Genomic DNA, 16,523 nt, shown 5'->3' with positions numbered 1-16,523 from the left:
ATTACTCATAAAAACAGACGTTTAATTTAGACAGATTAATATTTCAATTAATATAATCAAGCAAAGCCATAAACCTCTATTCTTCCTAGCTTTTTGCTTATTTTGTGGGGATTTTATTTATAACTATTAAATCAAACATATTTTTGATGACATATTCTTGAAATATCTAAAAATATGTATTAATATTTATAGTATTTGCTTAAAATGTTTTATGAGATGATTGTTTTTATCATATTAATCATAATAAAGAAGTTATGGATTAATTTATTTTAATCTATTTTACTATTTTGATTTTATACCCCATATTCCTAAAGAATTATCGATCTGTCGTATCAAGCACAATAACATGAATCAAATATTTAATTGATATTTTCATGATTGAATCTAATATTTCGGAGAATTTTATCGGTGTGCAGTGCCGATGGAACAAACACAGCTTAACTTATGTTTTTCAGGATTATCAATATGCAATAAATCAGCATCCTATATTTATGTTTTTTATGACTTAATTTTGATTTGTCAAGTCCTGACCAAATATAAAAATATATCGTCACGACATCATGCTTGTACATTAGTATTTATTTGCAAATAAAACTACAAAAATCAGATTTGTGAATTGAATTTTTAATTCAATAGAGCTCACAGAATTTGATCGTCGTATGAGTTTTCCAAATCGCCTATCAAATTATATAATTATTTAATCTGATAACATAAATTTTGTCAAAATCTTGAATTATGAAAATTGTCAAATTTGTCAAATACTCAAATAAAAAAAGTGACGCTCTATTTAAAATATGCTAACCTTTATTCGTTTATTAACAGATTTTAATAAGAGTATTGAATATTCATCGAAATTTACAGTTGGGTCACAGACTGCTACTATTCCAGAAGCTCTATCAGATCATTTGGAGCTTGCAGGGTGTTATTTTCAAATAATTTTTGATGATAACAAACCATTTCATTATCGAGTTCACAATCAAGAATATCATACGCAAACAGTATCAATTGAGCAAAGAATCACAATTAAAAATCCAGATTTTACAATCGAACAAAATAAAGAAGGCTTTTTCATCATGTATGACAATAAACGCGAGTCCTTTGACATGACATCTACAGATTACTTCTCATATCATATCAATTCTGAGAAAAATCTACTCGAAATTTTAATTCAATGGAATAATCGAACAATATTAAGTCAAAACGAAATCAAACTATACTACAACTATAACAACAATCAGAAAAATCTACTTGCAGATGATGATTTTAGAATTAGAATTTTCAATTCAAATAATATTCAATATAGACAAAATGAAAAGCTGACAATTTATTATTCTGTATACAATATACCAAGTTATAACTATAGAGTGAATATATACTATAAATTTGATTCAGACTCGCAGATGAATGATATAAATAATTTTAGACATGGTGATCTTTTCTTTTTTAGATACATTGTGTTTGATATATCTACTTTATCCATTGGTGATCACGTATTAACATTATCGGCTACAAACAATGGCGAATCAGTTTCTGATACATTAGAATTTACAATTATTTCTAATCAAATTTCACCATTATATAATTTATCAATAAATCCCACAACAGTTAGAAAGAACATTGATCATTCAGTTACAATATCAGGATATGTGTTGGATGATAGTAATCAACAAGGAACAGCCACAATATATTATTACACAACTTATGGACTATATAGTTCATTCCCAGTTCAAATCACTTCTTATAAAACTAAGTTCTCACAACCAATTGATTTACCCGATAATTTACAAGAAGATACTTATACCATTTATCTTTATGTACAAAAACGTGGTTTATCTAGATTAAGTGAATCTCTTTCATTTAATTACACATATAATCCACCAAATCTTACTATCACAACAAAACAAAATCAAGTATTCAAGAAGAATGATCGTCAACAATTTAATATCAAAGGAACTGTTAAAGATGAAGATGGAAGTGGATATGTTTTCATTTATTACCAGTTTGATGGATATGAACGAAATACTCTAGATAATTTACCAATTACATCAAGAGAAAATATTTCAATTGATAAAAATATTCCATTTCCATCAGATCTATCAGAAAGTAGCAATCACTATATTTCTATTTGGGCAACAGATGAAACAAACAAAAATTCATCTAACTACATATTATCTTTCAATTATAAGTATAATGAACCTGAAATTGAAGTTACAACAGCTCCTAAATCATCATATACTAAAAATACTGATGACAATATTACATTTTCAGGAACAGTTTCAGATCGTGATGGAAAAGACAAAATTTCTTTCTTCGTCCAGTTTGATAATGAAACAGAAACTAATATAACATCATCTCCTATAGAAATCAATGATCAAAGCACAAAATATCCATTTAATTTCACAGTTCGAATTCCTCCAACATTTGAACAAGGAGAGCATAATATCAGCATATGGGCAGGTGATTCTTATCAAATGCAATCAGCACATAAAACTTATAAATTTACTTATAACCACAACACTCCAATTCTTACTATATCAATTCAAAATGATACAAAATACACAAAGAATGTTGACACATTTATCACTGTCACAGGCACTGTCAAAGATGATGATGGAACAGGAACAGTTTATGTTAAATACAAGGTTGATTCTAATGGTGAAGAAAAACTTTTACAATCATTCTCGATTACAACAAGATCTTTTTATAATATAGGGTGTCCAAAGGTGCGTTTAGCACAGCGCTCTATATGAGACTATTAAAGGAGATATATGCTGATTATAAATATATAATAAAAAATATGAATATATGTATATGATGAGTATGTTGTATTTTGGCGCCATGCCGGGATATAAAATGAATTTTGAGACAAGAGGCGGTTTCGCGGGAAATTTTGGCGGGATTTTTTTCATTTTTTTAATGAATCATAAAGAAAACATCCTCGCTCTTGCAAAAAAATGCAAAGACTGTAAAAAATCTACGAGATATTGGTAAAATGCTTCGGTATGGATGCTCCTAGCTATTCCACTGTAACGTATCATGTTAGGATGTATCACTTCATGAACAAAAAGGCGCCCATCATAAAAATTGACAAAAAATCGCCGGATCAAAGAAAAATCAAAGCAATTCTTCAAGCGCTAGATGAAGACCCAAGAGCATCACTCAGAAGGATAGAGGAGATGACAAAGATACCACGTACAACAGTCAGTTATTATCTGCACAATTATTTGAACTACAAACTAGCGTATACACGTTGGGTTCCGCACAACCTTAATTCAGTTCAAAAAAAATCTAGAGTCCAATCTTCGAAAGAGCTCCTCTCTATATTGGGTGCGTATCAATCCAAGAAGTTTCGCTTTTTAGTAACAGGGGACGAGTCTTGGTTTCAATATGCAACAGAAGCCAAAATCATGTGGATCCCGAAGGATGAAAATCCGCAAACATTCCCGAAGAAAAAAATTGACACACCAATGATGATGTTGTCGGTTTTTTGGGGCGTGAATGGCATCATCGCAATTGATATTCTTCAAAAACCTAATACGATGAATGCTCAGTATCTAATTGACAATGTTCTTACTCAAATTATCAATTCTGATGAGTTTGAGAAATCCAAACAACAAAAACAAAAGTTTGCAATTCATTTTGATAATTCAAGAGTTCACAAAAGTCATAAGGTAATGAATTACTTGGTGGAAAACAATGTCAAAGTTGTTCCAAACTCAATTTATTCACCTGATATTGCACCCTCTGACTTTTATTTATTCGGCACGCTAAAAAAGAGAGCTGAAGGACGCGAATTCGCGAGTCCAGATGATCTTGAAAATTTTGTAAGAGAGCAATTTGAGCAATTTTCTCATGATGATTTAAAGCGTGTCTTTCAAGCCTGGATCGATCGCTGCGAACGCGTGATTGAATCCAATGGTGATTATATTTAAATAAACTTTATATATATGTAACTTGTTTATTTCTATTCGCAGTATTCAGGTTTGTGCTAAACACACCTTTGGACACCCTATATCAATGAAAACATTCCTATTCCATCAGATTTAAGTGAAGGTATTCATACAATTTTTATTTGGGCTGTTGATAATGAAAATATGGGAACAGATATACATATATTAGCATTCATATACAATTACAATACACCATCAATTTCTATAACAACTGATGATAGACAAACAATATACAAATGTCCGAACGATATTGAATTTAATATTTGTGGAAGTGTCAGTGATCTTGATCAGAGTGGTTATTTCTTCATCTACTACAAATTTGACAATTCATATTCGTATTCCCAAAGAAATTAAAACCGGAGTACATTCATTATATATTTCTGGATGTGATGTTTATGATCATTGCAGTAAATCAAATAAAGTTGAACTCACAGTTAAACCATTATCAACTAAAGAAGTTGATTTTGAGTTTGTTCGTAATTTCAAGATCCGCCCTAAGCAATACCATTAATCACAAGTTTTCATTATCTCCTTCATATATATTTTCTTATTATTTGTTATTTATTATCCATTATCTGCGGAACTAAATTTGTAATTTTAATTTTATTTCGATTTAGCTTAATTTTTTTAATATCAGATGTTTTTATATTTATTAATGAAATCACTTAAATATATAAGCTTTTTGTATATCAAAAAATGAAATTTATATGATAACAATACTAAAATGATAATTAATCAAAAAATAAGTTATTTCTGTTCATAATAAATAATTTAGGCATACAATAACATAAATTTAATAAAGAAGTCAAGTTACAAGCTTCAAATTCCTTCAGAATTTTATATAAAACAGAACATCATCAAAACTTTGGAATTGTATGGAAGTGAAAAGTAACCAAACACTCCTTAATTTAAATTCTTTTCTCAACAAAAGCCATTGAAAAGTTATAATTTGAAGAATTTTCAATTAATTTGAATTTTTGAATGGCAATAATATGAAAAACGGTCATTTAAATCTAATATTCTGGTATAGTTAAGGTTGCAAAAAGCGGAGAGCGATAAAGAATTCTCAAAAAATCATTCTTTTCATTTGAAGAAAATTTAATAAACCTCATAGAATTTTTTGAATGTGATTTTTCAAACATATAATAAATAACATTATTAGATCTTTGAGCATAAAATTTTGTCAAGATTTTGATTTGAATGTATTGTCAAAAACCTGATCTTGAAAAGTGAAATCTGAAATTTGGAAATTAATGCTTTCGTTGATTCGTTTCTTAACTATTTTTAATCAGAATGTTGAATTCACTTCAAAATTTACGGTCGGCTCGCAGACTTCTACTATTGCAGGTGGTCAATCAGATCAATTGGAGCTTTCTGGCTGTTTTTTCAAAATAATATTTGATGAAAACAAGCCATTTCATTACCACGTCAGTAATAAAGAATATTATGCACAAGCAGTATCTATTGAACAGCGAATTACAATCAAAAATCCAAAGTTTACAATCGAAAAGAAAAATCTCGGTTTTTCCATCAAACACGACAATAAATGCGAATTATTTGATATGACATCTACAGATTACTTCTCATGTCACATCAACTCTGAAAACGATATAATCGAGATAATAATTCAATGGAATAATCGAACTATTTTCAGTCAAAATGAACTCAAACTATACTACAACTATAATAACAATAAGAAAAATCTACTTGAAAATGATTTCAAAATCGAAATTACAGGATATAATAAAATCATATTTCCGCAAGGTTCAAATGAAAAGTTGATGATAAACTTTACAGTATTAAATATACCATGTTCTTATGTTGAAGTTTATTATACTTTAAAAGATTACAGAGGGAGCTACACTAGTTATTTAAATAGAGTTTTTCCTTCTGATGATACTATTGAAAATCAGACGATAGATATATCCAATTTAAATTTTGGTGATTGTACACCCGTATGTACGTTTATTTGAGAGGAGGAGAATTACCCTCTCAATTTTGAGGGATTCGTTAGTTTATTTTCTCGATGAATATGCAATAAAATTTGATTTTTACCTTATCAATATACTTCATATAATATACACATGTTCATGTAAAAACTTTTTTCCAAAATCCTCAGGAATTAAGGGATTTTTGAATTTTAAGAATTTTTTTCGAATTTTTTCGAAAAAAAAATATTTTCAGAACAGCCTTAACGGCTAAGATTTAGGAACAATGTTAAGTATCAAAAAGAAAGGAGGTCTGATATAGACAACATATATCGTTGAAGGTTGAAAAAATCTCTAATATTTGAGCCCAAAATTTCAAATTTTAATTTTTTGAAAAAAGAGGCCACCCGTATGTACGTTTATTTGAGAGGAGGAGGATTATATTTTTGAAAGGGTGAAACATTATGAATATGTTAATTATATAATAATATGTATTATTATAAAAAAGAAAAAATAAAGCACGTTAAAATTTTTCTTTCTTGATTTTTTACAAAATCTACTTAGAATTATGCAAAATATGACTAAATAATTATAAATTTCAAGTTAAATTTTAATTTTGATAAATAATTTAAATTTCAAAATATCAAGTTCAGTTCGACTATGTATGTAGTAATTCCTCAATAAAGTGCTAAAACCCTATTAAAATATATGAACATTTTCAACATTTTAATGTTTTTATTTAAAAATTTGATGGAATATGAGCTTCAAACAATTATTATGTAAATAAAAATAATTAAATATATGTATTTATTCGTATTACAACCGTAGTAAGTCGATTCTTCCTTTCTTCTACTGAGTTTTGAATTTGATTTCGAATTGTAAAGAGATTCAAAGGGAAAATACTAGCGGATAAAAACTACCTCCATGAAAGGGTCATAATGGAGTCAAGTTGTATTTTTTGATATTTTTTGCTTTTCAAGCCTAAATAGGTAGCCAAGATAATGCCTAAAAATAAGGTTCTAAATTCTGAAGTTTACATGATCCTCTCGTGTGCACCCTTAAATTGGCCTTCACCATTTTATCAATTATCAATAGATCCAACAGAAATTAGAAAGAACAGTGGCCAGACAGTAACAGTATCAGGAAAGGTGTTGGATTATAGTAGATGGGGAACAGCTATAGTCTATTATTACTTCAATGAAGATCAAGCAACATCTCATTCATTCGATGTACCAATCAGGAAATATTCTAATCCATTCAATATGGAAATCACTCTACCAAATAATTTACCAGAAGGCATTAATAAAGTTTCCCTTTTTGTAGAAAAAAAACGATATATCGAGGTCAATTGAATCTCTTTCATTTATTTACACATATAATGCACCAAATCTCGATATCACAACAAATAATAATCAAGTATTCAAGAAGAATGATCGTCAACAATTTAATATCAAAGGAACTGTTAAAGATGAAGATGGAAGTGGACATGTTTTCATTTATTACCAGTTTGATGGATATGAACGCAAAAATCTAGATAATTTACCAATTACATCAAGAGAAAATATTCAAATTGATAAAAATATTCCATTTCCGTCAGATCTATCAGAACGTAACGATCACATTATTTCTATTTGGGCAACAGATGAAACAAACAAAAATTCAACAATATACAAATCATCTTTCAATTATAAGTATAATGAACCTGAAATTGAAGTTACAACAGAGCCTAAGTCATCATAGACAAATGACATAGATGGTTATATCGAAATCAAAGGAAACGTTTCAGATCGTGATGGTGAAGGCAAATTAGATGTCTGTTATCAGATTGATAATCAAGACTTAATCATAAATAATTCAATAAAAGTCAATGATCCAAATGCAAAACATCCATTTAATCTCACAGTTCCAATTCCATCAATAGGGTCATACACTATCAAAATTTGGGTTCAAGAAGAAAATGGAAAGAGATCAAATCCAAAAACATATAATTTCAGGGTTATACCAAATTCAAAGCCAGAAATTGATATAATTGAAATCACTCCTGATACATTCAAAAAGAACGGAGATTCTCAAATGACAATCAAATTTAAAGTTAAGGATAAAGATGGTGCAAGTAGTGTTACAATCAAATACAGCATTAACAACAATGAATATCAAACTTTGAAGAGAGTTAATGATGTAACATCATCAGATAAAGAATTTTCTGCAACATTAAATGTTCCAAATGATCTTCGAGAAGGAGATAATAACATTTCATTGATTGCAAATGATGGGTATCTTGATAGTGAACCAAACTCATCAACATTCAAATTTGAATTCAACAGTCCTACAATCGACATCGATGAAACACCAGATAATCAAGAGTTCAAGAAGACATATAATGAAACATTTCATATTAAAGAAAAATATCAAGATGAAGATGGAAGTGGAAATGTCACTATTTACTATCAATTTGATGGAAGAGAAGCTAATAAAACAGGAAATGAACTTGTTATTTCATCGACTGAATCTCAAACACTTTCTATTGATGTTCTATTCCCATCAGATTTCGAAGAAAGAAATAATCATACTATAAAAATATGGGCAATTGATGAAACAAATAAACAATCAAATCAAATAACAAGAAACTTCTCATACAAATACAATGATCCAGTTTTCATATTATACAACTTCACTAATAATAAATTCATTCGAGGAAGTCAACTCAAGATCGGCTTTAAATATGAACATCAAGACAACACTCATTTGAAGTCACTCAATATATCATTTGATGGGAAATACAATATCAGTTTAGATAAAATTATTTCAGATTCTTCAATTAATACCATGGTTACAACAATTCAGATTCCCAAAGAAATTAAAACCGGAGATCATAAATTATATATTTCTGGATGTGATGTTCATTATCATTGCAGTAAATCAAATAAAGTTGAACTCATAATTCTTAAACCATTATCAACTAAAGAAGTTGATTTTGAGTTTGTTCGTAATTTCAAGATCCGACCAAAGCAATATTATTAATCACAAGTTTTCATTATCCTTTTCATATATTTTTACTTATTATTTGTTATTTTTTATTAACAAAAATATGCGGAATTTAAAAATTTTCTTTTATTTAAACCATATCGATTTAGCTGAATTTTTTATAATCAATTGTTTTATTAATCGAAAATTTCATTTATTAGGATTACAGATTTAAGAGTCACTTAGTGAAAATCTTCTATTATGTAATAATACCTTCAGAACTTATTATCAATGTCAGCAATTTTTCTGAGATGGTATTCCAATGAGAGAAAAATAAAAAAAGTTCATATGATTTTATTCGAAATAACGTATTTTTACGAGTCTGTCTCTGAACGTGAAAATTATTCTAATAATGCATTGGATTAATTAACTATAGAATCTAACATTTTTGAATTGTGAGCATTGTCAAAAACTTCATAAAAACGTGACTGTTTTTATTAGAAAATGTTCTCTTTTTTTAGTTTATTAACTGATTTGAATCAGTATATCAAATCTTCTTCAAAACTTACAGTTGGATCACAGAGTACTACTATTCTGGATGATCTGTCAGATCATTTGGAGTTTTCCGGATGTTATTTTCAAATAATTTTTGATGAAAATAAACCATTTCATTATTATGTGCTCAACAAAGAATATTATCCACAAACAGTATCTGTTGAACAGCATATTACAATAAAAAATCCAAAGTTTACAATCGAAAAAAATAACCAAGGCTTTTTCATCATACATGACAATAAAAGTGAGTTATTTGAAATGATATCTACGGATTTCTTCTCATATCACATCAATTCTGAGAAAAATATAATTGAGATTTCAATTCAATGGAATAATCGAACAATATTAAGTCAAAACGAAATTAAACTATACTATAACTATAAAAACAATCAGAAAAATCTACTTGCAGATGATAATTTTAGAATCGATGTTAGCACTTCAGATCAAACGATACTGTATGGTTCATACAAATGGCTGAAGATTTCTTATTCTGTATATAATATTCCAGCCTATAATGCATATATTTACTATAAACTTGATACATCATCAAACATGCGTCATTTTAATATAGTTTATCGTGGTGATAGTAGGGTTAAAACTTTTTATTTGGATAGTTCCTGTTTATCTGTTGGCGATCATGTATTAACTTTAACTGCATTTAGTAATGGCCAAACAGTTTCTGTTACATTAGAATTTACAATTTACTTAAATCAAGAATCGCCATTATATAATTTAGCAATAAATCCAGCAGAAGTAAGAAATAACATTGACGAAATAATTACATTATCAGGATACGTGTTGGATTCTAGTAGACAAGGAAAAGCCATAGTTCATTATTCTTCAAATGATAATTTAGACATACATGGTTCATTCGAAGTTGAAATTTCTACTTATGCTAATGAGTTCTCACATGAAATCAATCTACCCAAAAATTTACAAGCCAGTGCTTATACAGTTTCCCTTTATGTAGAAAAATCTGATTTATCAAATGAAACATCAAATATTTCATTCGAATGCACTTATAATTCATTAAAGCTCGCTATAACAACACCAGACAATCAAGAGTTCAAGAAGAATGATGGTAAACAATTTAATATCCAAGGAGCTATTAAAGATCAAGATGGAAGAGGAATTGTTGAACTTTACTACCGTTTTGATGGAAATAGGTATAGTTTTCTAGATATGTTTGGTATTTCATCAGCAGAAAATATACAAATTAATTATAATATATCATTCCCACAGAATTTCCAAGAAAGTAACAGTCATACTTTAACTATTTTGGCAAGAGAAACTGATCGTTCATCTAGGAAGTCAAATATATACAAATTAAACTTCTCGTATTTATACAACAATCCTATAATTCAACTTAATCTATATCCTAAGTCAGAATACACTAAGAATACAGATGATATCATCACAATTAATGGATTAGTTTCAGATCTTGATGGTAACGAAATAATTGATATTTACAGCAAGTTTGACGATGAAGAACCAATTAGAATGACGCAGGTCCCAGTTGAAATTAAAAATGAAGCATATCCATTCGATTTCACAGTTCGAATCCCTCCATCACTTGCAGAGTCACAGCACAATATTTCTATTTTTGCAGTTGATTCGTATCAAAAACAATCGAATATTATAATTTATACATTTAGTTATAGCTACAATAAACCAATTCTTACTATAACAATTCAGAATGATAGAGAATACACAAAGAACATTGATACGTTTATTACTATCATAGGTACCGTAGAAGATGATGATGAAACAGGAACAGTTTATGTTAAATGCAAGTTTGATTCTAATGATACTGAACATCTTTTACAATCATTCCCAATTACAACAAGATCTTTATATGATATCAACACTAGCATTAATATTCCAGCTGGTTTAAGTGAAGGAACACATACAATTATCATTTGGGCTGTTGATGACGAAGAAAAGAAAACAGAACAACAATCATTTACATTCAAATTTAATTACAATACACCATCAATCAGTATCACAACAGCAGATGATCAAGAGTTCAAGAAGACATATAATGAAACATTTCATATTAAAGAAAAATATCAAGATGAAGATGGAAGTGGAAATGTCACTATTTACTATCAATTTGATGGAAGAGAAAATAAAAGCACAGGAAAAACATATTATATTTCATCAACTGAATCTGATTCATTTGAAGCAGATGCTCCATTTCCATCAGATTTCGAAGAAAGTAATAATCATACTATAAAAATATGGGCGATTGATGAAACAAATAAAACATCAAATCCTATAACAAGAAACTTCTCATATATTTACAATGATCCTGTTTTCATATTATACAACTTCACTAAAAATAAATTCATTCGAGGAAGTAAACTCAACATCGACTTTAGATTTGAACATCAAGACAGCACTAATTTGAAGTCACTCAATATATCATTTGATGGGATATACAACATCAGTTTAAATAAAACTATTTCAGCTTCTTCAAATAAAAACATCACTGAACAAATTTGTATCTCCAAAGAAATTGAAAACGGAGATCATAAATTATATATTTCTGGATGTGATGTTCATTATCATTGCAGTAAATCAAATAAAGTTGAACTCATAATTCTTAAACCATTATCAACTAAAGAAGTTGATTTTGAGTTTGTTCGTAATTTCAAGATCCGACCAAAGCAATATTATTAATCACAAGTTTTCATTATCCTTTTCATATATTTTTACTTATTATTTGTTATTTTTTATTAACAAAAATATGCGGAATTTAAAAATTTTATTTATTCATAGTTTATTGGTTTAACCGACTTTTCTTGTTGAATACTTTTATAGTTTTTGGTATTAATGGCTAGAACTAATGAAATTAAAAATATTAAAATCATCATGAATAGAATCATGTTATCTGTATATAAATCCTTTAAAAATACCTTAATGAAATCGACTTACTAATGAAATGAAAACAATAGGAAGCAAATGTTATCAAGAAATTGAAATATGATAGGAGATATGCACTGCTTGGGGATCCTCATGGGAATTAATCAAAAATGTGAACGAATGTAATGCACCAAATTGCAAAAATATGGGGTTTTCGTAGATTCGATGATTTGATAAGCGAAAAACAATCAAAAAATTTCAAATCTTGTAATAATGTTGATTGCATTATCTTAATAATAAAACGAAAAATTCAAGAGTTTTGAATTTTGAAAGGTGTTAATTTTCAAAAATTTAAGGGTGGCTTCCGACCAAATTGTCACTTTTTAGCCCAAGTGAGAAAATTTCGTAATTTATAACCAAGTTTTTTAAAATCTATATTTAATAAAGATTCTATTTTTCTTATTAAATTTCAAAAATGAGGGGGTTCGGAATCGTCCACAAATTGCTGAAAGGGTTTTTGCCAGTTTTGAATCCGCTTATTTTTATCGACCAAAATTATAATAAATATAATTTTCGATAAGTATTCTACCCAAATGAAGGTCGGGTAGGTGGAGCTTCCAGGCGCGTTGCGCCCTCTAGCCCCGAAGATGTTTAGTATAAATGAAGTTTTTATTCGGAAAATTGTTAGTCTTCTGGTGTGAATTCGGAGGACTCTTCTTGGATAGAGTCTTGTATTTCCTCCTCTTCTTCTTCCTCCTCCATTGCTTCTGGGAAGAAGCCTTCTTCTGGGTCGAAAACATTATATAATGTGTAATTGAATGACACATTATATCTTTCTTTGAGTTCGCTCCTGACAAAGAACTTAGTTCCAGGAATACAGAAGACTTCTGTGCGTTGGAAAAGCTGATGTCCTGGAACGAATTTGGCAATTAGAGACTTCTTTTTTCCGAATTGTTCTGGAGTTTTCATGACGACAGTAACAACATCTCCATCTGCGAGGTCTTGTTGTTGTTCGGAAAGGTAAAGAGCAATGATATGAATGGTTGCTGCGTTGAATTCGAGAAAGTCGAATTCAAATTGTGTTGTCGTATAACATTCAAACCATTTTGTACAGTTGTCTCCGAACTCGTCAACGTATTCATCTTCGTCATATCCGTAACTAAAGACTTGGAATTCGGCAATTCTCGTGTCGAATGACCGTTGGATGTAATGAGGAAGATTTTGACGAACTTGGTATAAAGTTCTCAACATTATAAGCTTAGTAAATGTTGGAAAATACTGAACTAAGACATCGCTAAGCTCAATTGGACTTGGAATTGTCTTAGTAAGTTCAATTGAACTAGTAATTGCTTTGTTCAGAACTTCACAGAACTGAGTATTGTATGTAGCGTCTGGTTGTGTGTTTTCTTCGGCGTCTTTGAGATATTTAGAGCAAATTTGTTGAAGAATTTCTCTTAATTCGCTGTTAGACTTTTTGGTGGTTATTCTAACCGCTGTGCCAGTTCTTGGAGGTTGTGGGGCTTTGGCTTTGGTTAGCGGTTGAGAATTGTTAATGTTTGAATTGTGGTTAACAGCGTTGGCTTCCATTAGATAAAAATGAACTGTTTTTTTCGGACCACTCATAGAAAAGTTTGAGATAAACCGTTTTCGTCAACGGAGACCCCCTCTATTTTTTTATTTTATTTAATAGTTACTGTTGGAAAAACGGTTTATCTCAAATTTTGTCCAACGGTAAAACTTTTTACATAACGGTTTTTGAGAGTCGTCGCCGTTGACTTTTTTGTAGAGCACTCAAAATAGTATAACTTTGTCCGGACAATTAAGGGTCTATCGTCGCTACAGGAAAAGTTACAGGCGTTCCAAGGAAGTATACTTTGAGAAGCCTTTTCCCCCTTATAGAATGAGATAAGACGGTTATTTTATAAAACTGACAACACTTTGACCGAGTAGTTTTTTGTGCTGAACAAAAAGTGTCATATAAACATCTGTCAAAAACCGCTTTTTAACTTCACTTAAAATGCCACGTAAGCTACGTAAGAATATACGTAAGAGGAAGAGAGCATTGAAACATCCAATAGTAAAACTGACACCACAACAACAGTTGCAACAACAAATGCTGAATGACCCCACTATGCTGCAACAAATGTCAAGCAACCCTATGCTTTTAAACCGAGTTATTGGTGCACAGAGTGGGGGTTTAAGAGCGGCACTTTTAGCGAAAATGGCAGGCTATGGTGGAGCTGCAGACGGAACAGCTTATAACCCTCAAAGTCAAATGAATTTGAGTTCACTCAAAAATCAAATAACAGATGTCAAAAAGTCAAACATAGACATACAGAAACAAATAAGTGAAAAAGAAAAGAAACTAGAATATGACAGACAGACAAAGAAACTCAATGAGTTAAACGTAGAGAAAAAGAAGAAAGAAGAACAACTGAAAGAACTAAGTACAGAGGAATATGCGAAAAAAGTGTCAGAAAAAGCAGCAGAAGTAGCAAAAATGGAACAAGATGTTATAAATTTGAAAAACCATACTACTCAATATAAAGTACTGAAAGATGAAGAGATAAAAAAAAGCCATGAAGACATATATGGATCGCGATGAGTATAAAAAAGAAGTTGAAGCAAATGTAAAGGCAGAAAAACTTTTACAGTTGCAAAACCAAACCGTACAGTATGAAAACTTAGCACAAGAAAGTAAAAATAACGACGCAGCCATGCAAAAGGCAATGAAAAGCGCAGATATTATAAAAGCTAATAATGACTGGTTAGATGCCCAAGCCAACGCTAAAGCAGCCCAACTTATAGGGTCAATAAGGACAAAAATGCAAGCGGATGAAGACAGTTCAAATGAAGCTTTAATGAATGCTGACTTTAAGAATGCCTTCGAAGCTCTTCATAGTAAGGTGAAACTAGTGAACGACTTCTCATCTGGAAAGAAACTGAAGTCTGAAGGTTTCGACAAAAGTTAAGAGAAGTAGCACAAAATATGACGAAAATAACAGATGCAGCAACGAGACGGGCAGTTCAAAGTGCCTATGACGCCGTTAGAGCAACTGTTGTGGAAAGTCAAGAAAAAGAGTTACAACAGACCAAAACAGACCTAGTAAATGCTTTCTTAAAAACGAAAGTCAGGTAGAACATTATGCTGCAGATGGAACATATGTGCCAGCTGGTGGAACTTATATACCACCAACCCTCCAAGAGAAGCACCTGCACCAGGACTACCTAAAACATTTACATCGTCACATGGACACAGACACAGGCATGCACCACAACAACAACCAACAGTTCAAAATCCAGCACCACAACAACAACCAAAACCAACAGTTCAAAATCCAGCACAGCAACCAACAGTTCAAAACCCTGCACAGCAACCAACAGTTCAAAATCCAGCACCACAACCAAAACCAGCACAACAACCACCTCCACAACCAGCACAACAACCAACAGTTCAAAACCCTGCACAACAACAACCACAAACAGAGCAAGGACATAAAAGAAGTAGAGAAAAAGGAAACCAAGAATTCGTAAAAATGCTTAAGGAAGATTATGGTTACCCAGATACTCTTGACTTTAGTGACAGATATAAAGAAGCTATTAGAAAGTTCAAGGAAGGAAATACTGACCCGAACCTATTTAGCTTTATGGTTCAGCATCAAATCGGATATAATCTCAAACCTGGAAAATACAAGCTCGCTAAGGGATATGATTTAATAGCATATCATCCAAATGACATGAATGAATTTACTCCGAGATATTTGGTGTCAGAGCTAAATGATAATTCAACTCTCTTCATGAAACGCGTAAAAAATAGAGACGGAACGAAAGAAGAAAGGTTTATGAGTCCGGATGACTTAGATAGGGAACTTGTTAAAAACGGTCTCGGAATATATGAAATGCCAGCAGATGAGGTACAAGAAACTCAACAGGAAGAAGTTCAGATACAACCAGACATGGAAGAAATAGTTCAGCAACAACAGCTAGAAGAGCCTGAAGGAAACGAACAAGTCCCTCCTTTGGAAACTAACTTCACAGAACTAGATGAAGATTTGGAACAGCCGAAAAATCTTGACCCTCAACAAGACTATGAGGTGAATATGGAATCTTTCCAAGAGTCTAAGAAAAATTCGGCTGACATAGTAGAAGAATATCGAAAAATGTTCACCGACATACAAAAGACTCCAACATCAGATGAAAATATTCAGCAAAGAATGGAAGTACTGAAAGAAAATGTACGCAAATACAATAATCCTTTTTA

At 30.5% G+C, this 16,523-nt stretch overlaps 4 protein-coding genes and 2 pseudogenes across 6 annotated transcripts, besides 2 other annotated features; 5 read left to right on the top strand and 1 right to left on the bottom strand.

Moving 5' to 3' along the window:
* Positions 1–2,709: 2,709 nt before the first annotated feature.
* Positions 2,710–4,012: a mobile genetic element.
* On the top strand, positions 2,806–3,932 carry TVAGG3_0738450 (annotated as a pseudogene). Its single transcript has one exon. A coding segment is annotated over exon 1 (1,127 nt).
* Positions 4,013–5,897: 1,885 nt separating the features above from the next.
* Positions 5,898–6,936: a mobile genetic element.
* Positions 6,937–7,951: 1,015 nt separating this feature from the next.
* Positions 7,952–8,899, top strand: TVAGG3_0738420 (uncharacterized protein; the record flags this gene model as incomplete). The annotated part of the gene is made up of 1 exon (XM_001314783.1): positions 7,952–8,899. The coding sequence occupies one exon, from the start codon at positions 7,952–7,954 to the stop codon at positions 8,897–8,899; it is 948 nt and encodes a 315-aa protein (XP_001314818.1).
* Positions 8,900–9,346: 447 nt separating this feature from the next.
* Positions 9,347–12,079, top strand: TVAGG3_0738410 (uncharacterized protein; the record flags this gene model as incomplete). The annotated part of the gene is made up of 1 exon (XM_001314782.1): positions 9,347–12,079. One exon carries the CDS (start codon positions 9,347–9,349, stop codon positions 12,077–12,079), a length of 2,733 nt encoding a protein of 910 aa, XP_001314817.1.
* An 867-nt stretch (positions 12,080–12,946) lies between these two features.
* TVAGG3_0738400 (uncharacterized protein) lies at positions 12,947–13,849 on the bottom strand (the record flags this gene model as incomplete). The annotated part of the gene is made up of 1 exon (XM_001314781.1): positions 12,947–13,849. The coding sequence occupies one exon, from the start codon at positions 13,847–13,849 to the stop codon at positions 12,947–12,949; it is 903 nt and encodes a 300-aa protein (XP_001314816.1).
* Positions 13,850–14,279: 430 nt separating this feature from the next.
* On the top strand, positions 14,280–14,809 carry TVAGG3_0738390 (protein of unknown function, DUF4106 family; the record flags this gene model as incomplete). The annotated part of the gene is made up of 1 exon (XM_051244788.1): positions 14,280–14,809. A coding segment is annotated over one exon (530 nt), but the record flags the coding sequence as incomplete, so codon positions are not given.
* A 170-nt stretch (positions 14,810–14,979) lies between these two features.
* Positions 14,980–16,176, top strand: TVAGG3_0738380 (annotated as a pseudogene). The gene has a single exon. A coding segment is annotated over exon 1 (1,197 nt).
* Positions 16,177–16,523: the final 347 nt, after the last annotated feature.

This window comes from Trichomonas vaginalis, chromosome III (genome assembly GCF_026262505.1).
Source record: "Trichomonas vaginalis G3 chromosome III, whole genome shotgun sequence".
NCBI lineage: Eukaryota > Parabasalia > Trichomonadida > Trichomonadidae > Trichomonas > Trichomonas vaginalis.
The sequence above is the reverse complement of the archived record's forward strand: the minus strand, read 5'-3'. Positions and strand labels throughout refer to the sequence as shown.